Below are 22,846 nucleotides of genomic sequence, written 5' to 3'. Positions count from 1 at the left end.
CACACGCCTTCTCATGGCTGGGGCTGGCTGAAGGCTAGGTGTAGACTACAGCATCAAGACCCTGTTGGGGGCGCTGTCTCTCTCATTCTCTCTCTATTCATGGAAAAAATAAGTGAATAAACTTTTTTTAAAAAGAATTATTTATGGAGACCAGCAGTTAGCATAATGGCTATGTCGCTGGACTCCCACGTAGTCGACCACAGTTCGAGTCCTGGACCTGGTGGCTTAAACTCACGTCGGGCGTGTGTGCATGTGTGCCCAAGATCCTGAGAGGAGAATGGAGGAGAAGGGATTGCGGCGTGGCCATACCCCTGGGGGGTGATTTCTCACTTTCTGTCTCTCTGTCTGTCTCTGTCTGGCGAGTGCACGCGCCCTATAGCAAAAACCCCTCCAAAAAAAGAAAAAAAGAATTATTTATGGGGACCAACAGTTAGCGTAATGGCTATGTTGCTGGACTCCCATGAAGTTAACAACGGTTCAAGGACTCCCATGAAGTCGACCACGGTTCGAGTCCCAGACCTGGTGGCTTAAACTCACATCGGGCATGTTTGTGTGCATGCCCAAGATCACGAGAGGAGAATGGAGGAGAACAGCAGGTGGTGTGGTGGTTAAGGCGCTGGACACTCCCATGGGGCCGACCACAGTTTAAGTCCCAGACCTAGTGGCTGGGGCTGCTTTCTCACTTTCCTTCTCTCTATGTGTCTGTCTTTCTTTGGTCAAATAAAAATAAATGAATAAATAAAAAAAATTTTAAAAAGAATTATTTATTTAGGGACCAGCAGTTGACGTAATGGTTATGTCACTGGACTCCCATATAGTCGATTACAGTTTGAGTCCCGGACCCAATGGTTTAAAGTCATGCCAGGTGCATGTGCGTGCATGCCCAAGATCCTGAGAGGAGAATGGAGAAGGGATGGTGACGTGGCTATCTCCCCCTGGGGGTGATTTCTCACTCTCTGTCTCTCTATCTCTCTGTCTTTCTGGTGAGCACATGCACCCTATAGCAAAATCCTTGTCAAAAAATAAAAAGAATTATTTTTTAAATTTTATTTATTCATTCATTTATTCTAATTTGACCAGAGAGAGACACAGAGAAAGAGAGAGACAGAAAGTGAGAAAGCAAGCCACCAGGTCCAGGACTCGAACCATGGTCGGCCATGTGGGAGTGTCCAGTGCTCTAATCACCACGCCACCTGCTGGTCCCATAAATAAACTTTTTAAAAAATGTGACCAAGTGATTTCACTAGCTTTCCTCCTGGGAGAGCAGGCATATTTCATAAACTCCTAGAAGACGCTGGGGAACTGGCTGTTGGTGAAACACAAGACAGTAATGCTTCCAGAGCCTCAGGGAAAGCAGCTCAGAGGGCAAGCGCTAAGGCTGAGACTGGACTGGGATTAGAGGATCGCTGGCACTTCACAAGCAGTACAAATGTTAAGTTCAGACATAATCTGGCTTTATTATTTGCCTCCTGAACCAAAAGGTTAAGTTACATCCAAACCAGTCTTTTGGCTCAAGTGGAAAAACAAAGTGTTGGTAACTATAGTTGTAAGTAACCTGTACCCTGGAAAGACATCTTTATTTGTTCCCTCATTAAGGAGTTTATTCATCTGGGCTACACACTAACCCAATCTAAACGCAACTTGTCCAGCACGCAGGCAGCTAATTAGGTAGGCTCTCCAGGCAAAGGTACTGCAGACAGATGGTCCATATCTAACTCTTACGACTATACACAGAACGCTCTATTCCTAGTCTCTCACTCCCCTCCTAGGTTCTCAGGACGCCCTCCGTCATCCTAATCTACATAAACCCAGGTTGGAAAGAAGTTAAACCCGGGCAGAGGGCAAGAAGAAGTTCCATAAGGATATCAAATAATGGAAAGTTGGCCACTATATTTTCTCAGGTGGAAAAGCTCAGGAACCCACCAATTTATCCCCACAAATAGACCTCCTGTCCTCCACAAATATCATATACTCTGACCTCTACATCTTTACATAGGCTGGTTACTTGAGTACTTCTTCCATCAAACCACATTCTACTTTCCTGCAAAAGTCTAGCCACATTCCCCTGGCTCCTGGAAGGCTCTTTAAACTGATCCCACTGACTGAACTCTTCTACTGTCTCGCCAAGTATAGTCCATACCTCAGCAACAACAGCACTCTGAGAGTCTTCTAAGAGTTAGCCTCTCAGCCTCCATTCCTGAATCAGAAATCTATATTTTAAATGAAACACTGAAGTAAATCACATGGACATATCCTAGCACTCACACTCACAAATTGCATCTGCAGTTACGTGCATCTGTATACGCCACCTTTTTTTTTAAAGAATTATTTTATTTAACTTTATTTATTATTATCATTATTATTTTCCAGTTTGATCAGAGAGAGACAGAGAGAGACAGAGAGAGAGAGAGGAAGTGAGAAAGCAAGCCACCAGGTCCGAGACTTGAACCATGGTTAGCCATGTGGGAGTCCAGCACCTTTAACCACCATGCCACTTGCCGGCCCCACTAATTCTTTTTTTTTTTTAAATAACAACTTTACTGAGAACGAATTCACATACCATAAAATTCACACATTTAAAATATATTATTCAGGGCCAGCACGTGGCGTGCTGGTTAAGGCACTGTATGTCACATGGCCAAACTGTGCAGTTCGAGTCCCAGACCAGTGGCTTGAAAAACACCCTGAGTGCATGAGCATGCATCCTCAAAATCCCAAGAGGAGAATGGAGGAGAGGGGACTGTAGCATGGTCATCCCCTTGAAGGGCGATTTCTCATTTTCCCTCCCTGTCTCTTTCTGTCTCTCTCCAACAAGTGCATGTGCCCTATGGCAAAAAAAAAAAAAAAAAAAAAAAAAAAAATCTAAAACTTTTTTTAATAAATAAAAATTTTTTAATAATTATTTTATTTAGCTTTATTTATTTATTTAAATTTGACCAAAGAGAGATAGAGTAAGAGAGAAAGAGATGGAAAGTTAGAAAGGAAGCTGCCAGATCCAGGACTCAAACTGCAGTTGGCCATATAGGAGTCCAGTGCCCTTCACCATGCCACCTGCCCCAGTAAATAAAATTTTTTAAATAAATAAAAAACTACCTTTCCACCATCTGCACTTGATTCTCTCTCTCTTTTTTTTTAAAGAACCATTTATTTTTATTTTATTTATTCATTCATTTACTTTAATTTGACCAGAGAGAGACACAGAGAGAGGGAGAGAAAATAAGAAAGCAAGCCACCAGGTCCAGGATTCGAACATGGACAGCTGCATGTGTCCAGCACCTTAACCACCATACCACCTGCTGGTCCCTGCCCTTGATTCTTAACGTTAACTGTTAACATTCCAAGATGGCACCATTATGACTCTCATGGGTCCTAGGCACTTTGCCTTTGTAGAGCCCTTCCTCTATTAAAAAACAGGCCAAATTAAAATTTTAAGTGTTTTATAATTGAATTGGTATAGAGACATATAATCCAAGCTGAATTATATCCACTTCTTCTAATTTCAGAAGAAATTAAAACACTTTATGTCACTGCCTATGGTAACTAATGAATAAGCCAGCCCTGGTCCTGCTATCTCCCATGGGTATGGACTAAGTGTCTCTACTCAGCTGCCACATCACATGGCTCTGCTGCATCTGAGATTTTTCTCTACTGAACCTACACGATCAAGCAGAATGAGGCTTAGGTGTTCACTAAATCTCACATTGCCTAAATCCACACAAAAATAAGTAAGTAACCTCATCTACACCCACATGAGCCCTATAGAGTCATTTGACAATCATTTGACAATAGTGTGCATTCTGTGTTCAAGAAGGTTTTATAGAATTAATTATGAGTGACCAAATTCAAACAAACAAAAAAACCCACTACCGTATGTGTACACCAGCAACCATCACTCAGAAGATGGCCTCCCAAAAAAACCCAGACATATCACATTGGTCTAAAATGTCAAAGTGGTGGAAAGCAAGTGCTTGGCATCTTGAAGGTAGCCAATAAATATCTACTTGTTAATTAGTTCATTCATTCATTCATTCATTCCTTTAATCACAAGAGCATAAAAGTCTCTTCCTTTCTAAAAATTTCTTTTTTGGGGGAGAGGTTTTCGCTATAGGGCGCGTGTGCGCTCGCCAGACAGACAGAGAGAGACACAGAGACAGAAAGTGAGAAATCACCCCCCCAGAGGGGATGGTCACGCCACAATCCCTTCTCCTCCATTCTCCTCTCGGGATCTTGGGCACGCACACACACGCGCCCAGCGTGAGTTTTAAGCCACCGGGTCCAGGATGCGAACCGCGGTTGACTACGTGGGAGTCCAGCAACATAGCTATTACGCTAACTGCTGGTTCCCTAAAAATTTCTCATGCGAAAGATAAATAATAAATTTAAGAAAATACATACATGAAATAATTTCTTATAGCAGTGTTACCAAGAAAAATAAAGTGGACTAAGAGAAGAAAGAATGAAAAAAGGAGGCTACTCTATTGCAACACGTAGAACTTGTTTTTCCCAAAAGGTCTGCACTACCAGAAATGGAGGTGGGTGGGAAGAGACACTTGGCCTCTACGGTATAGCTTATTTCCTGGGATTCTATCTCGTTCCCACTTTTCATTCCAAGAAACAGCTTCAGGACAGTATCTTCTCTTCCCAGGGAAGAGAAAAACAATTACAGGTCCTAATATGGCACAGCTATAGGTCAACAAATAGGGCATGTCTCTCTATGCCTCAGTTTCCCCATCTATAAAATGAAAGAGTTGGCTTAGATGATTTTCAAGGTCTTTTAAGCTAAAATGCTATAATTTGCACCAAATATGTCTAACTCCAAAACTTTGGAATCAGTTTAATTACTTTGGTCTTCAAACCTCCATAGTTTACTTAATTACCTAGAACTAAAAGCAAACTGCCTTTAGTGAGGTATGATATAACTGATGCTACCAAATTAAGTCAATAAATACTTACCAATGACTACTATATGTGTACACCAGCCACCATCACTCAGAGGATGGCCTTCCACCGCTACCTCCAAAGGGCCCTAAACTTTGGAACTCCCATTCCCCATTCTTTGGCCAGGTAACCAGCATTTCAGACATATTAGCTGATCCTTCGACAATTAGCGATTGATCAGCCATGCAGCTGGAGAGACTCCATTCTTTCACAAAACATCAGAGATAAATAAGTCCAACCTTTGCTCTTGATGTACTCTTATCCAGAAGGTAGGAGAGACTATTAAATATAACATAATATGATAAGGATAAGCACAACATATCAACAAAATGCTGTGTAAGCCCAGAGGAAGGGAAGATCAGCTAGCTCTTGAACCTGATAGAAGTACAACACAACAACCAGGTTGGCTGCCTCTATGTGGTAGAGTACAGATACTATGGTCTGTTGGGTGATTAGGATAACGAGTCCAAAGGTTCACAAGATATCCACATTTGTAGCTCCCATTTCTCCTCTCATGCACATTCTTCCCCAATTCCTGAGCTTTGCCAAGAAGTCAAGATGAATAAATCAAAACAGAACTACCTTACCGGCTGTACAAACCCTACCTCCAAGGTCATAAAGTAGCTGGGGGATCGTACAGACACTGGGTATGCTTAGCCAAATTGTAAGGCCTCATATGCCGCATACTTTGGGCAGTGAAGTGAAAGCAGACGTTGGAAGTAACAACTGCTACCCGCACTTTCCCCCACTCCTATTATGACCAGAAGGCACATCCTCCAGAGCAGCTGAGTTGGAAAGTTTTTATAGTTAAACTTCACAAATTTGGGGGCACCTAAAATTTGCTTTTTTTGGTTCAATTCCTTTCCCATCAAATTCATGTTTCTCAGCCTAGTACTCCTCTCTTACTCTTGCCTACATGCACTCTAGCTTCCCATACGCCCTAAACTTTTCTACCTAATCTTAAAGACCCAACCCAGATGGCATCTACTCCAAAAATCCTTCTAGAACAGAGAATCATGCTCTATGACACCTAATGCCATGATAGTCTGGACTATGCGTGTGCTGTTCACCTCTACCCACCCATGAAACTGCCCTGACTTTTTCATTGCTGTACTGCCTTTGCTCAGACTTTGTCCCTTCCTCTTTCTTGGACTACTGCAGTGGTCTCCAAAGCGATCTCCTTGACTCTAACCTTGCAGAACCGATTCATAACATAGAGCACCCACAGCGAACTTTCATCAAACACAAATCTGATCACACAAACTCCTCATTTTGACAAATGTTCAAGACTTTCTATTGCCTTCGGGTTAAAATCCAAATTCCTTATGTACAACACACAAGGTACTTCATAATCTGACCCAACCAGCTACCTTATCTCACCGCTCTCCACCAAACAGCTTACACTCCTGTGACACTGAACCACCTACGATTCTAACATGCCCTCTGTCATGCCTCAGTGCTTTGGCAGCTGCTGTCTTTGCCCTAGAATTCTCTTCCATATTCACTGCCCAGCTCACTTCTCACCCTTTCAAAAGTAGCTCAGGGCCAGCCCTGTAGTACAGCAGTTAAGCACTGTTCACGGGGAGCCATATCCCACAAGGCCAACCACACATTCAAACTCCAGCCCCAGTGGCTTGAAAAATATACTGAGCAAATGGGCATGCAAACTCAAAATCCTGATGGGATGGAAAAATGAAGGAAAATGGATTGTAGCGTAACCATGCTTCATGGAGGGGTGTTTTCACCCCCCTCACTGGAGCGAGCACACCAGAGAGGGGAAGAATAAAGGCACTCGAATATCACTTCCTCTGTGAGACATTCTCTTACTTCTTTCATTCATATATCTACTCAGCAACTGTGAAATGATCGTATGTTAAGTCTAAACTAGAGAAACAATAATTAACCAAAAGTCTCACCCTCAAGAAGCTTAAAGTCTATTAGATCTCCACAGGCAAAGTCATTAAACCAAGGATCTTTTTATTAAGCTTTCTTGAGGTGTTTCATCCATTTTATGTGGAAAATTCAGTAACTGTTAGTAAATGTACAGAGTTATGCAACCATCTGATTTTAAGTCATTTCTATCACTCTAAAGGTAAAAAAGAAAGAAAAAACCATGCTCATTTGCTGACTCCACATCCCCACCCCAAACCTGGAAACTACTAGTCTACTTTACAAAGCGACAGTGATTTGCCTTTTCTGAACCTTTCAAATAAATAAATTCATACAGCTTGTGGCCTTTTGTGGCTGTCTTCTTTTTTTAAAGAATTAGTTTATTATTATTTTATTGAAGCTCATTTATTTATTTATTTATTTTAATTTGACCAGAGAGTGAAAGTGAGAGAAAGAGAAGGGGTGGCAGCCATGTGGGAGTCTGGTGCCCTTAACCATCACACCACCTGTTGGCCCTGTGGCTGTCTTCTTTCACTTACCATAATTTTTTCAAAGATCATCCAGATTATATATCACATATCAGTTCACTCCTTTTCATACTACATCAATATTCCATTGTACAGATATAGACATTTTATCAGTTGATGGATATATTGGTTGTTTTTACATTTTTAAAAATTTGTTATAATGTATGTGTACTCACTGGTGAGAGACGGAAAGTGAGAAAGCACCCCCTATGAAGGATGGTCATGCTACAATCCCTTCTCCATTCTCCTCTTAGGGTTTTGGGTATGCACACATGCACCCAGAGTGTTTTTTCAAGCTATCAGGTCTGGGACTTGAACCCTACAGTCAACCATCTAATTTAGAACCTTGGAAAATGCAAAAACAGTATATGTTTGATGAATGGATGAATGAGTGAAAAGGATTCTCTCTGCCTTTCTCATGGAATAAATAATAAAACCCAATTTCATAAATATATATGTATGCACATATAGAAAGAAAAAGAGGGAGAGAAACCAGAGTTGAGATACACACTTGCTCTCTCACCATGGGGTACTCTACATTGCCTTAGGACTCTGCAGGGAGTCCCCACAAACTAGAAGCCCTTGGCCAGAAGTTATGGTTTGGATGTGCTCCCCCAAAAATCATGTATTGAGATTGGCTCCTACTATGACAGGATCAAGAGGATAAAAACTTAATCCGACTATGCTATTGAAAGGTAGGACCTTTGGGAGGAGATTAGGATTAGGTTATTAGGGTGGGACCCCCATGACTGACTCCTTGCAAGGGCATAGAGGGAAGGAGACAGAGACAGACAGACACACATTCTACTCTGCTTTTGCTCTGTCTCTCCATTTGATGTCCTGTACCACCTTGGGACTCTCCATCAAGAAGACCCTTACTAGATGCCGCCCCTTGACTTGGACCTCCAAAACCATGAGCTAAATAAATCTGTAATTATTTTGGAGAGGTTTTTGCTATAGGGTGTGTATGCTCACCAGAAAGACAGAGAGACAGAGAGACAGACGTGAGAAATCACCCCCCAGCGGGGATGGCACCGCCGCAATCCCTATATGTATGCACATATAGAAAGAAAAAGAGGGAGAGAAACCAGAGTTGAGATACACACTTGCTCTCTCACCATGGGGTACTCTACATTGCCTTAGGACTCTGCAGGGAGTCCCCACAAACTAGAAGCCCTTGGCCAGAAGTTATGGTTTGGATGTGCTCCCCCAAAAATCATGTATTGAGATTGGCTCCTACTATGACAGGATCAAGAGGATAAAAACTTAATCCGACTATGCTATTGAAAGGTAGGACCTTTGGGAGGAGATTAGGATTAGGTTATTAGGGTGGGACCCCCATGACTGACTCCTTGCAAGGGCATAGAGGGAAGGAGACAGAGACAGACAGACACACATTCTACTCTGCTTTTGCTCTGTCTCTCCATTTGATGTCCTGTACCACCTTGGGACTCTCCATCAAGAAGACCCTTACTAGATGCCGCCCCTTGACTTGGACCTCCAAAACCATGAGCTAAATAAATCTGTAATTATTTTGGAGAGGTTTTTGCTATAGGGTGTGTATGCTCACCAGAAAGACAGAGAGACAGAGAGACAGACGTGAGAAATCACCCCCCAGCGGGGATGGCCACGCCGCAATCCCTTCTCCTCCATTCTCCTCTCGGGATCTTGGGCATGCACGCACACGTACCCGGCGTGAGTTTAAGCCACTGGGTCCAGGACTTAAACTGCAAACGACTACATGGGAGTCCAGTGACATAGTCATTACGCCATCTGCTGGTCCCTGGACCTCTAATTTTTATAAATTACCCAGACTCGGGTGTTTTATTATTAGCAAGACAATGGAATAAAAGACCAAATGTGAGCCCTTGACCTTGGACATCTCAAACTGTAAACTGAATACAATTTCTCAAAGCACTTATCACCAATTGTCTGTTACTTGTTACCTGCTTGTTATTTGCTTTCCCAATTAGAAAGTAAACTCGAAGGCCAGCTGGTGATGTGGTGAGTAAGGCTACTGGATCCCAAATAGCTGAATGCAAAGTTCAAGTCTCAGACCCAGTAGCTTGAAAAATATGCCAAGCATGTATGTGTACATGCCCAAAATCCCAAGGGAAGAGTAGAGGGGAAGGGACTGCAGTGTGGCCATCCCTCTGCGGGGTGATTTCTCACTTTCTCTCTCTCTCTCTCTTCCTCTCTCTGGAAAGTGTACACACGCACCCTATAGCAAACTGTAATAGAAAAATGCCTGACATACTAAAGTTGTATTTGAAGAAGAAAAGGATGTATTAACAATACAGATAAAATAATAAATGTCTGCTGAATGTGTAAGCAAATAAATTTGGAATAATAGAAAAAGGATAAAAAAGAATAGAAAGGGACAAATACAGATAAGTAGAAGCACTGCTATTTAATATTTTATAACTTCTCACTTTTCCCAACCCTATTGCCTTTGTTCTAGCTCATTTCCTCATCATCCCTTTGCTAGACTATTACAACATAGCTGCAAAGATTTCTCCTTTCTCCACACTGATCCCTCCAGACATAACTTACACACATCTTTTTTTATTATTATTTTTCAAGTTGCCAGAGGGAGAGTGCACTTGCCAGAAAGAGAAAGAGACCAAGAGAGGGAAAGGGAGAAAGAATCCTCCAATGGGGTGGGGCCACATCACAATTCTCCATCTCTCATCCTGTCAGGATTTGGGGCAGATAGACACACGTGCCTGGCATGTTTTTCAAGCCACTAGGGCCGGGATTCTAATGTTGCAGCCACGTGGGATCCAGCTCCCTGAACCAACAGGCACAGAGTTGGCCCAACTCCCACACTTCTAGTAGACTTGATCATTCTCTTTGTGTCAACACAGTATTTAATACACTTACTATGATTTTTATTTCCACATCTGTTCTACCCCTACAAGTCTATTTAGTCCCCAGAGCATCTTTGTGTCCCGGCACAGTATCAGGCATAAATAAACACTCAGTAACTGATGACTAAAGGAATCAATCAACACACCTAATAAGCCCAGCCATCATGGCGCAGGTGCTGGGGCACCACTGTGTGATGCTGAAGCCATATGCAAGTGCCCTGAGTTCAGATCCCAGCCTGACCTAGACATACCAGGCATGTCCATGACCCTAGCTGGCTGGAGGGTGAGGGGGATCATGGCATATTGGAATCCTCTCAGGAGTACCTGTGCCCCTGCCTTTCAAGAAAGAGAGAGAGAAACTTTCAAAAAGAAAATCTAGGGGACCAGCAGATGGCGTAATGGTTACGACACAAGCCTCCCCCAGAGTTGACCATGGTTCAAATCCCAGACCAGAAGGCTTAAAACTCATGCTGGACATGTGTGCTTGTGTGCCCAAAATCCCAAGAGGAGAATGAAGAAGAAGGTATTACAATGTGGCTGTCCCCCCTACCCCGGGGTTGATTTCTAGCTTTCAGTCTCTCTGAAGAGCACACGCCCTGTAGCAAAAAAAATCTCTCTTTAAAAAAAAATCTGAACTGCTCAGCCTGGCATTCACAGTCAAACTCAAATCAGCCCTACCCTACATTTTCAGATTTAGCTCTTACTCTTTTCTCACTCGCTAATCCCCAAGCCCATCCTTCTTTAATATTTACTTGGAGCTTTCATTCCTGATGTTCTCTAATGAAATCTAAATCATCCCTTAGGGCCCACCTCAAATGACTTCCTCTTCATGAAGTCATCCCTAACCATACCAGTGAGAAGGGACTTAATTCTCCAATAGCATTTTGTTTCTGCTGATAAGGTATTTAGTATTTCTTACTTTATAATCACAGCCACTATCTTCTCAACTGGACTACATTTTTTTTTAGAGATTTTTTTGCCTTAGGCTGCCTGCACCTGCCACAGAGAGAGAGAGAGAGAGAGAGAGAGAGAGAGACAACGAACGGGAAAGTGAAAATCATCCCCCCCCCCCAGGAGGGATGGCCACGCCACAATTCCTTCTCCTCCATTCTCCCCCCTGGATGTTGGGCATGCACGCCTACGCGCCATAGGGTCTATAACTGAAACCACAGTTAGCCATGTGGAGTCCAGCAACATAACCACTATGCCATCTGCTGGCCCCTGTTCCATTTTTTTTTAAATGGACCGTTAATGCCTTAAAGACAATATCTCTCAACACAAATGCTTCATAAAATGACTTGCCCAAAATGAGCAGTTATTAATAAATGTTGATGCTTAAGGTTTAGAGAGTTCCTGCCTCCATTCCTTGACATATGTACTTGTATCTTGACTCAACTGGCCTATTTATATAACAAACCTTTAAGAATCAGCCCAAATGTCTTATGATCTCTGAAGCCTCTCCTCGCTCTTCCAAATATACATAAGCACTCCTCTCTACCTGTGGGACTTGGGCATAACTCATAATTCCACTTATCACGCTATATTGTCATTATCAATTGACGGTTTCCTCTCCCCACTAGGCCAGAAACTCTCTTGAAGCAGAGACAGTCTCTTTATCCCATTATCCCAGCATAATTAAATGTGCAATAAATATATAGTGGATTCTGAAAACAGTTGATCTGCGTTATAGCATACACCAGCAATGAAGACCATAGAGTCACACTGCCAAGTCTAAATCCCAGTTCCACTTACAAGCCGTGCAATCTTGAATAAATTACTTCTCTATGCCTCAGCTTTTCTCATCTGGAAAATGATGTTTTAGCATTAAAATAGAATTAAAATAGCTAACGCGCGGAAAATGCTTAGCATAGTATCCAACACACACAGTACACACTAAAAAACATTAGCCATAATTATCACTAAGAGAAGAGAAAAGACTGTTTTTGCAAGGCACTAAATGACAAGCTCAGAAGGCAGGCTCAATCTTGACCTCGGCAATGGGGAGTAAAATGTCACAGGAGACTTCTAAGTAACAGGACATTCGTTTACTGACAACACCCTACTGAGAAGGAGACTGGAGGACAGAAAGGACACAAATTTCAGCAGGGCTTGTGTTCTCTGCTGCTCCTTTCCCCCCAGTTTCTCCCTAGCTGCCCAGGGCCAAAATCCCTATGGCTATCCCCACCATTCTTTTGGGAAAGCTATACTCTAGAGAGACAAATGAGTTTATGTTTACCTTCAGATTTTCCTCTGAGGAACAAAGAGATAACAAATGACTTTGAAAAAGGAAAACAAAGAAAGAAAGTGGAGACGAGAAATGCCACTAGATGGATTATCTTGGGTTGGCGTCCATGCAGTAAGTTTTTATGCCAAATACCTGCAGGTGTACTGAGCCTACAGTCCCCAGAGGTGTTCTCTGGCAGTGCATGTACCTCCATGAGTCAAAATTGCAAAGAAACAGAAATCTGGGAAAAGGTATAAGAAAAAAGAAGTTGAAATAAGAATCCTAGTCCAACCTGAAAGATACTGTAAAAGAGATGTTCTAAGAGGGAGGAGGCTGTATGGAATGGCAAGCTCCTTGTCATTAGAGGGGTCTAAACACACACTATGTGACCACTTGCTAGGTAGGTTCAAATGAGTAGATGAACTACATTTATGATTCAAGATCAGGGGCCAGCAGGTGGCATGGTGGTTAAGGCGCTGGACTTCCACATGGCCAACTGCAGTTCAAGTCCTGGACCTGACAGTTTGCTTTCTCACTCTCCCTTTCTCTTTCTCTTTTTCTGATCAACTTAAAAAACAACAACAACAAATCAAATTAAATAAATAATTGTTTTGGTTTTTTTGGGGGGGAGGTTTTTGCTATAGGGCGCGTGTGCTCACCAGAGACAGAGAGACAGAAAGCGAGAAATCACCCCCCAAGGGAGATGGCCACACCATAATCCCTTCTCCTCCATTCTCGTCTTGGGATCTTGGGCACGCATGTATACATACCTGGTATGAGTTTAAGCCACCGAGTCTGACTCGAACTGCAGTCAACTACATGGGAGTCCAGTGACATAGTCATTATGCTAACTGCTGGTTCCAATATGTAATATTTTTTAAACACGTTCAAGAGCTGGTCCTATAGTCTAGTGGTTAAGGGAGTCAAATCCTACATAGCCAGCCACAGTTAGAATCCTAGCCTGGCAGCTTGAAAAGCAAGCAAGGCACATGTGCATGTGTGCCCCAAATCGTCATAGGATGAAAAATGGAAGAGAAGATTCAATATGACCACACCCAACTAGTGGGTGCTTTTTCTCTCTGTTGAGCCAAAAAAAAAAAGTTTCAAATTCAATAAACATTTGAATACACATTGTCTACTGTATGCTAGACAATGTGCAAGATTAGGTTTTGGGAACAGAAATGAAAAATTATATGATTCTGTCCCCTTACGGATTTCACCGCTAAATGGAGAAGACAAACAATGCAAGTATGGCATGTGCTGGTAGAAATCTGTACAGGGCGCATGGGAGCAGAAAGCTGGTCCTCAGATTCTGTGCCTATGACTCACTGGTAAGGAGTAATATGACATTAATTAAAAATGGAAATGCTTCATAAGCAGTTTGTAAGCAAATACTGGCAAAGGCCATTGCGTTATTTCAAGAACAGATAGTAATCATGTCAGTTAACCTTTGCTATCTAGTCAACACTTCCTTGATTCTGAGTAGAATCTATACCTACAAGAATTCTCACTCACTCAGTAACAATACTGATATCTGCAATGTGCCAACAACGAAGCAAGGCAGTGAGGAACAAACATGAGAAAGACAGTCCTGGCTTTCAAGGAGTTAAAACATGAATATAGCGGAAGTAAATGAGTTATCAAGGAATAAGGCTCATTAAAAATGACTTACAAAAGGGAAGGGTGAGCTGGGGATGGGGATGGTAGATGTTGTAACTGGAAACCAAATGGGAACTTGCCAGGGTATGAGACTCTGACTGCATTTCAGAGTCAAAGGTTATGGAATTGGACACTAGCCTTTTTGTCTACTCCTTCCCCCTGTCATTTTCTCCTCCTGTTCCAATATTATTGGCACAGATTATTAAGAATAATTATACAGGGGCTGGCAGTGGCATGGTGGTTGGGACGCTGGACTCCCACATGGTCGATCATGATTTGAGTCCCAGACCTAGCAACTTTCTTTCTCACTTTCTCTCATTCTCTCTCTGGTCAAATTAAAAATAATAAATTAAATAATTCTTTAAAAAAATAATAATTATACCTTCACTCATTCAGTCATTTACTAATACAGTCGTTGCTTAAAGAGTGGGATAAACTCTGAGACATGCTGTGGGTGATTTGGTGGTTGTGTGAACGTCAGAGTGTGTTTACACAAACCTGGCTATATGATGCTGGGTGAGTTCTACATTCTCTATGCCTCAGTTTCTATGTCTCTAGGATGGGGATCATTATATCCATCTTGTAAGGCTGTAGAATTAAAGTAGATAATGCACATAAACCGCTTGGCAGAGGATCTGACACAGAATAAGGACTCTCTTATTTCACCTTCAGCAATCTGTCCTGCAGAGCCCTGGCCTCAGGATCCTCTCAATCTAGCCTTCAACGTAATTATTATCAGTTGGCGTCTTTTTTTTTTTTTTTTTTTTTTTACAGAAAATGATCCACTGTACCTACTGTAGAATATAGGTCTACTGTTCACTACTCTGGTGAGTATTTTTCCCCCAACTACATTAGGCTACCACTCATTTTACATGCATCATAATAATAATAATCATAATGAAAAATCCAAAGATATTCAGATATCCAAGATTAAACTTCAGTCACACGTGCCTCAACCCCACAGTAAGATCTTGGCTTTGACCAAGAATCCCTAGAGAAGAAAATCCCTGGAAACAAGGAACGCTTACCAAATGTCTACAGGGAGACTCAAAGGAGGTAAAACAAAAATAAATAAATAAATAAAACAATGATTACTGCACTGAGGAAGCAAGGGATGGGAACTTCTACAGCCTGCCTGCTGGTGGGTGTAGGTATTCATTTAGCTGGAAGAGATGTGACACTGACTGCCACGGTCGCAACTCCTCTAGCCCAGCATCTAGAATGAGCGTCTGTGCCTCTGGGTCAGTTCTCTGCTCATCCTAGTCTGTGAACTCTTCCGGGGCAATTACCGCACTGTGCCCAGAGTGGTATTGTGAAGTAAAGCACAGGCTCTGGCCTACAGAAGGTGCTTCAGAAACATTTGATGAATAAACTGATAAGTGAAAGGACAAACCTACACAGAGAAAACCATAAAAAGCAGGAAAGAAGATATCAGTGCAGATCAGTATAGTCTCAAAGCCAAGCAACCCTTAGAGTAGAAACTTGCAGGACCAGCAGTTGGCGTAATAGCTATGGCACTGGATTCCCATGTAGTTGACCACGATTCGAGTCCTGGACCCATGGCTTAAACTCACGCCGGGCACACGTGCGTGCATGCCCAAGATCCTCAGAGGAGAATGGAGGAAAAGGGATTGCGGCGTGGCCATCCTCCCTGGGGGGTGATTTCTCACTTTCTGTCTGTCTCTCTCTGTCTTTCTGGTGAGCACACACGCCCTATAGCAAAATCCTCTCAAAAAAAAAAAAAAAAAAAAAAAAAAAAAAAAAAAAAAAACCAAAAAAAAAAAAAAAAAAAAAAGAATAGAACCTTAAAGAACAGGTGGGATTTAGAAAGGCAATATCAAAAAAGACCTAGAGGTCATCAGATATATAACACACCATATGTCAAAGCCAGAAAGAGCTAGAGACATGATTTAGTCCAATAGTTCATTGCTTGGAGGGATTTTGTAAACATTCAATAAAAAAAGCACAAACAGGTTGAGTATTGCTAATCCGAAAATCAAAATCCAAAATGTTCCAAAACCAAAAGCTTCCTGAGCACCAACATGATGCCACAAGTGAAAGGCAGCAATCAAAACACCACAATACAAAAATGGCGCATATGGCCAGCCCCGTGGCCTAGTGGTTAAGAAAACCAGGTCCTACATGGCTAACTACATGATTAGAATTCAGGCTCTAGAAGCTTGAAAAACACGCCAGGCATGCATACGTGTATACCCAAAATCTCACCAGGATGGAGAATTGAAGAAAAGATTGTGATGTGACCATGCCTCATGGGGGGAGAGCTTTCTCCCTCTCCCTGTCTCTCTCTGGCAAGCTCACATGCCCTCACAAAAAAGTTGTATAAAATTACTTCCAGGCTATGTGCATAAGGTATATATGAAACACAATGAATTTCATGTTTAGACTTGAGTTCCATCCCTAAGACACCTCGTTATGTATATGCAAATATTCCAAATCCTACCACCCAAAAAATCCAAGAGCAAAGCCTTTCTGGTCCCAAGTATTTCAGATGAAGAATACTCAACCTGTACCACTAAGCAGAGGAGTGGACATACCACTAACATTCACTAAATAATGGATATTATCACTCCTACTCAAAAATAATCAGTATAAAATACTTATTGAGTGTCTACTGCATGTCAGCAACCATGCTGAATGAAGGGAAATGCAACAGTAAGCAAGACAGATTTGGACTTTGCACGGTCGTGAAGCTTACAGTCTACTGGAGAAGACAGATGGACAATTCCATCTTGGTATGGCTGGGCTAAAGGACCAGAGAGGCTGAAGGACCATAAGACAGGGTCAGTCAGGGGAGAACTCCCCTTGGTTTTCAAAAAAGGGTTTGAAACACTCTAGGGGCTCTGTTGAGTCCCTTCAAGGTCCATAAGGCTTCAGAGTAAAGTTTTGTTTGAATAAAGGGTTTCATTAATAAATATAGGTTTAAGGGGCTGGCAGGTGGCATGGTGGTTAAAGGTGCTGGACTCCCACATGGCTGACCGTGGTTCGAGGCCAGGACTTGGTGGCTTTCTGTCTCACTTTCTCTCTCTCTCTCTCTGTCCCTCTCTGGTCAAATTGAAATAAATAAATAAAGTTAAATACTTATTTTAAAATAAACAAACAAATAAATAAATATAGGTTTAAAAACCACCATTTGGGGGCCAGCAGGTGGCATGGCAGTTAAGGTGCTGGACTTCCATATGGCCAACCACGGTTCGAGTCCCAGACCTGGCGGTTTCCTTTCTTACTTACCCTTTCTCTCTCTTTCTCTCTCTCTGTCTCTGTCTGGTCAAATTAAAAATAATAAATTAAATTAAGTAATTATTTTTTTAAAAAATAACCACCGAGTCCAGCGTCTTTTTTTTTTTTTTAACAAAACAGGGCCCAGAAGAGGTAAATTACTCACTTGTGTCCAAAATACCTCAAATTAGTTACTGGCTGGGATGTCTGCTTTGAACTCTGGCTTGAGCTGAGAACTACTCACTGATCTGCATGACATTACATCATTCTGGCAGACCAAGAGGCATTAGGAGACATGCAAAATTCACAGGCACTAACCATACCAGCTGGCTGCTCTGACTGGGTGTTGAAGTACTTTTCTACTTTGGTTCCCAAACTAGCTCTCTAATTCCTCTCAGTGTGGCCGGCCACCCTTAGAGGAGAAAATCCCTAGCTCCAGGAGAAGGTCAGCTCTGGGTCTCCTAGCTGACACTCACTTTATCCAAGCAGAATGGGCTACAAGGCAGCAATTCTGTTGCCACATGCACATCACTGCTTTTTTTAAGAAATCCAGTCTTTAAATTTTCAGTTCAAACCTATCTATCATAAAGATTTCATCCTACTAACATCCTCAAGAAATCTGTTACTGCGAGTAACAAATTAAGAGACAGAAGTGAGCTTAGGCAGTCACCCCAGCCTGTTTAAATACCTGGCCGGAGCTGGCTACACCCATTTCTCATCTCCCTAAATGTCACTGGGCTAACCATTTTTCATGGGGTTCAGCACAATCAACTTATCAGCAAATTTAAAAGATCTGTATAGTGAAACCAATATTATTTTGATTAACCCCCATTTTGATCCTCTCAGGAATAAAATGATAATTCCTGTTTTGGAAATGGGACTTAGAATATAAAAAAAGGGGCCGCTGGGGCCAGCAGGTGGGAGGTGGTTAAGGTGCTGGACTCCCCCATGTCTGACTGCAGTTCAAGTTCTGGACTCAGTGGCTTGAAACTCATGCTAGGCACGTGTATGTGCATGCCCAAAAATCTGAGAGGTGAATGAAGAAGGAATTGCAGTGTGGCCATCCCTCCTAGGGGATAATTTCTCACCTTCCTTCTCTCTCTCTCCAGCAAGCACATGTGCCCTTTGGCAAAAACTTAAAAAAGAAAGAAAAGAGAGAAAGAAATAGAAGAGAAGAGAAGAGAAGACAGAGTCCTTTACTTTGGTAAGATGAGCCCGTGGCTTGGGTCTTTTGGAAATGGGGTTTAAACCTTAGTGATACCATCTAGTAGCTGCAAGCGTAATGCCCTTAGTATATTTAAGCTCTATTGAATCAAGGCCACTTATCACATACACTGCTATCAATTTTGACATGAGATAACTAAGACTGGTAAGTGACCTACCAGTCAGAGCACAAACGAGTGAGAAATAGACCCCAGGTACTCAGCGAAGCACGGGCTCAGCTCAGGATAGCACAGGCAGACCTGGAACACACTGTGGAATTCTGGGAAAGTTCCTTAATTCTCTAGCCTGAGTCTCCTTCTTGATGAAGCAGAGTCAACACCTTCTAACTCACATGGCTGCAGACAAAGGGCTTTAAACACAGACTGGTTTAGGGAAGGGTCCAATAAACAGCAGCCTTTTCCAGTGGTAGCTCTTTTCCTGAGTTTTTTCCACTTAGCTCTCCAAAGCAGAAGCCAACAAAGCCTAAATTACCTCTCGGCATCTAGAGAAAGTAATAATGAAACCAGATGAAAGAGAGGAAAGGAACATGAGTGAGCCGCTATTCCAGAGTATGGATCACACTAATGCCACCTGATATTGAAAAACACAGGTATAATATCCTGGTGAATAAACCACAGCACGCACGTTCTTTCCAAAAAGCAGCAAAGTGCAATAACCCCACCTTAGCCAGGCTCCCCATTACTTTCATAAAATGGGTTCCACAGGCGAGTCTATCAACCAGGCAGAAGTGCTACAGGGCAGCAACTGTGATGCAAATCACTGCTTTTTTTGTAAACCCAACCTTTCATTTTCTAGTCCAAACCCCTCTCTAGCATAAACACTTCACTAACTGCCCCCAGCAGACTCAATCAAGTACCTGTCTCTCACACCCCACTGCAACTGTATCATGCTTACAGCAATTTCTTGTATTGTAACGCGCTATTTGCATGTCTCTTCACTAGACTGCAAGTTGGTGAAGATCCCATCTTACTCATCTTTATATCTGCAGTGCACAACACACAGTAGACCCCCACAATTACATATTAAAGGACGGATTTCACGTTTTCTTTCACTAGTTAAGGCTGCAAAGAAACAGCTGATAGTGATTAGTAGAAAATTCTTTTTGGGTTGTGCTTCTCAACTACTTTCTTGAGTATACAAAAAAAAAAAAAAAAGAAAAGAACCAGTTCACACAGAATTTCCAGACAACTGATTATATTCTTTCTCAGGGAGTGAAACAGGTAACAAGGTCTCTGGGATGAATGCTGTGGTTTCAAATAAAATTGACCTCTAAACATGACATTTTGGAAAGTATACTGTACTACAAGAAGCTCTTAAATGTTTCAAACAATATATTATAGAAAAGCTATTAGAGGCAAAAATAAAATACATCTTCTTATATCCAAGACTTTTTTTTAGGTTTTTGCCATAGGGCATGTGCTCTCATCAGAGAGAGAGAGAAACAGTGAGAGGGAAAGTAAGAAATCACCTTCCCCTGCGGGGGTGGCCATGCTGCAAGCCCTTCTCCTCTATTCTCCTCCTGGGATGTTAGGCATGCACACACATGTGCCGTGCATGATTTTCAAGCTGCCGGATCTGGGACTCAAACCGAAGCCAGTCATGAGGGAGTCCAGCACCTTAACCACAACAACATCTGCTGGCCCTTTCTTACACTAAAATGTTAAGTACTTTTCTCCTGCCAACACTTTTGCTTTTTGTCTCACTGACCCTTGACGTGTGTAACTAAATCTCTTTCTTTGAGCTGGATCTGACTGTCTTAAAGAAGAGCCAAAGACCAACAAACCATAAATAATAACTTCAGTGTAGTATTTAAGTATCAAAGGTGACTTCAAATATATCTCATTGAACCATAGCTAACTGTAATCACTGAAACTTAGAGCCAGAAGGGGCCTTAGTTTAGAGGCTATTTCCACAGCTAACCATGTCACCAACCAGCTAGCATCCAGATAGCACTAGTCTCTGTTGACTGAAAGGTAGTGAACTACAGTGGTCTTTAAAATTCCCCCATGGCCTGACCACCCGTCAGTTTCTTAGTGCATCCCCCCACCCCCCTTAATGAGCCCAGTTGGTAAACCAACTCCTCCAACTTCCAAGCAACAGCCTTTCCTTCCCAAGGCCACTTCTTACAACCCCAATCCTCCCCACTCTCCCCAACCCAACACACAGACAGGGGCCATTTCATTTCTGACCCTTCAGAGATCCCACTGGTTCCAATCCTGACAATCAAACTCCTTTCCTATTCCCTCATGCTGTCTCTGTCCATGTGTCCCTATCCCGTGCAAAGACCTCCAGCACCTTTGGCTGTCAATATCCCTTTGGCCTCACCACCTTCTCTCTCTGCTTTTCAGCACTGCACTGTCATTTCTTTCCAACTCAGTGTCTCCTTCCTTCCAGTTATTCCTTCAAGGACTCCTGGTAGTTCAATACACCAGTCATTAAATGTCTATTGACAGGTAAAAGAGACATACATCCCTGAAGGATCTCACCTTCAAGGAATTTATAAGTGTGTGTGTGTGTGTGTGTGTGTGTGTGTGTGTGTGTGAAATAATCACTTATTCTATAAGACTTGGACACTCTGGAAAGCCTTCCCTAACCCAAATCAAATTGGCGCCTAGTCTCAGTCCCATTAGTCCTCTGATGTAATAACTAGTCTTGTTTGTCTCCCACTACTAGACTGTGGGCTTTTCAAGAGAAGAGCTCCTTGTCTCCCTAACTCTTAGCCAAGGACATGGTGCAAGGGTGATACTTCATAGCTGTCAAATGAGTGCACGGATGAATTCTGGTATACATTCATTCATTCATTTATTCGTTCTTCCTTCAAATGGTTGACCAAAACTTTACTGAGCACACATTTAGGTACAAAGCCCTAGAATGTAAGGTTAAAAAACAAAATAGCTCCTACCTAAGAATAACTCATAGCTATAATACTAGCAGGTCGGCACTCTTCTCAATCCACGTTCCCAACCCCCACCGCAGCTTGAATCTTCTCCCACTGAAACCCCGGCCTTCCCTCGCAGAAGTCCACGCCCCTCCGAGTCAAGCTACCTCTCAGCCCTCAGTACTACCCTAGGACCCCAAGCTAACAATCTCAAAATCTTAATACCTCCACACTTCCGGCCTCTCTCCCTGTCTCCATCCCCACCCTTGAGACTGCAAGTCTTCTACTCCCAAACCTCCTGGGCGCCCCCGAGTCGGGAGTCCCTCTGCTCTCCCTCTCGCGCACCCGCCCCCCAGTCAGCTCCTTGCCTCTCAGGATCCCTCCCATCTCTCCTAGAATCCTCCCCCCAATACCTCCTTTTCCCTCCTTTCACTACCAAGCTGTCTCTCCTCTCCTCGTTTCGCAGCTCCTACCTCATCCAGCTCCCGTTCCCCAGCAGCACCTCCTCCAACCTCCACCTCCACCACTGCCGCCATCTTCACGGCTCTCCCCCTGCCCCGACTCCCCGCGCGTGCCAGCTGCTTCCGCCGCTCAAGCGCTCCTAGCCAATCGGCGGTGCGGGCTCCAGCAGAGGGGGCGGGGCATCAAGACAGGCGAAGACCTGTCAGGGAGCGAGACCGTCTCTCCGCTTCTCGTTTCAGGATCAAGGAGGGAGGCTGCCCGTGCACGTCCAAGCTTTGGTGGGGGCGTATTCTTCGAAAATGAGAAACTGGGCTCTTACAAATATTTCACCTACTCTCCTCTTTGAAGAACCAAAGGAGAGAGTCTACTTTCGCGATGCACCCTCGCTCTGGGCTCTAAGGAGCGAGGCGTGGAGACTAAGGACTACATTTCCCAGGCTGCACCGAGTCTAACCCGGAAGTTCAAATTCTTTCTCACCGAGGGAGTTGTAGCGAGTGAAAATATACACGAAAACACACGCAAATGTATTTTCCTAGCTGTAGCACTTGCCATGGTGCCTCGGTGGGGATCGTGTTTCAAAAACGACTTTTTGAGGCCCCAGAAGAAAGTTCTGAGTTTAGGGAGGAGGAAAGGTGGTGCTCGGGGTCAGGAGGCGGGGGTTAGAGGGCGAATTGGCGGGAGAATGAGTTTGTGGTCCGAGATCTGAAGGTACGGTGGCTCTTAGAGGGTGAGCAGTGTTGGGTTTATCGATGGGGAAGGGAGTGTCCGAAGGAGGGGAGGGTGGTCGTCACGCAGGTGGATTGTGATTACGAGGAGTGGTGGTAGTAGCCGCGGCTTATACTCTTAAATCCGAGAGCTGAAGAGCCTTGCGGGACCTCCACCGCCCCAAGCTCTGCTTAGGCTCGCTCGCCCAGTGGCACATCTCGGAACTCTTTCC

The 22,846-nt window shown here is 43.1% G+C and overlaps 1 protein-coding gene across 1 annotated transcript in view; it reads right to left on the bottom strand.

The window, feature by feature from the left end:
• RNF121 (ring finger protein 121) overlaps window positions 1-22,010 on the bottom strand; it is a 73,740-nt gene extending 51,730 nt beyond the window's left edge. Inside the window, exon 1 of the mRNA XM_006140938.3 lies at window positions 21,921-22,010. Within this exon, the coding sequence (XP_006141000.1) occupies window positions 21,921-21,983 (63 nt within the window). The 5' untranslated portion in view covers window positions 21,984-22,010. The remainder of the gene's footprint in view (window positions 1-21,920) is intronic.
• Window positions 22,011-22,846: the final 836 nt, after the last annotated feature.

This window comes from Tupaia chinensis, unplaced genomic scaffold (genome assembly GCF_000334495.1).
Source record: "Tupaia chinensis unplaced genomic scaffold, TupChi_1.0 Scaffold000047_1, whole genome shotgun sequence".
Lineage (NCBI taxonomy): Eukaryota > Metazoa > Chordata > Mammalia > Scandentia > Tupaiidae > Tupaia > Tupaia belangeri.
This window is presented reverse-complemented; position numbering and strand designations above follow the sequence as displayed.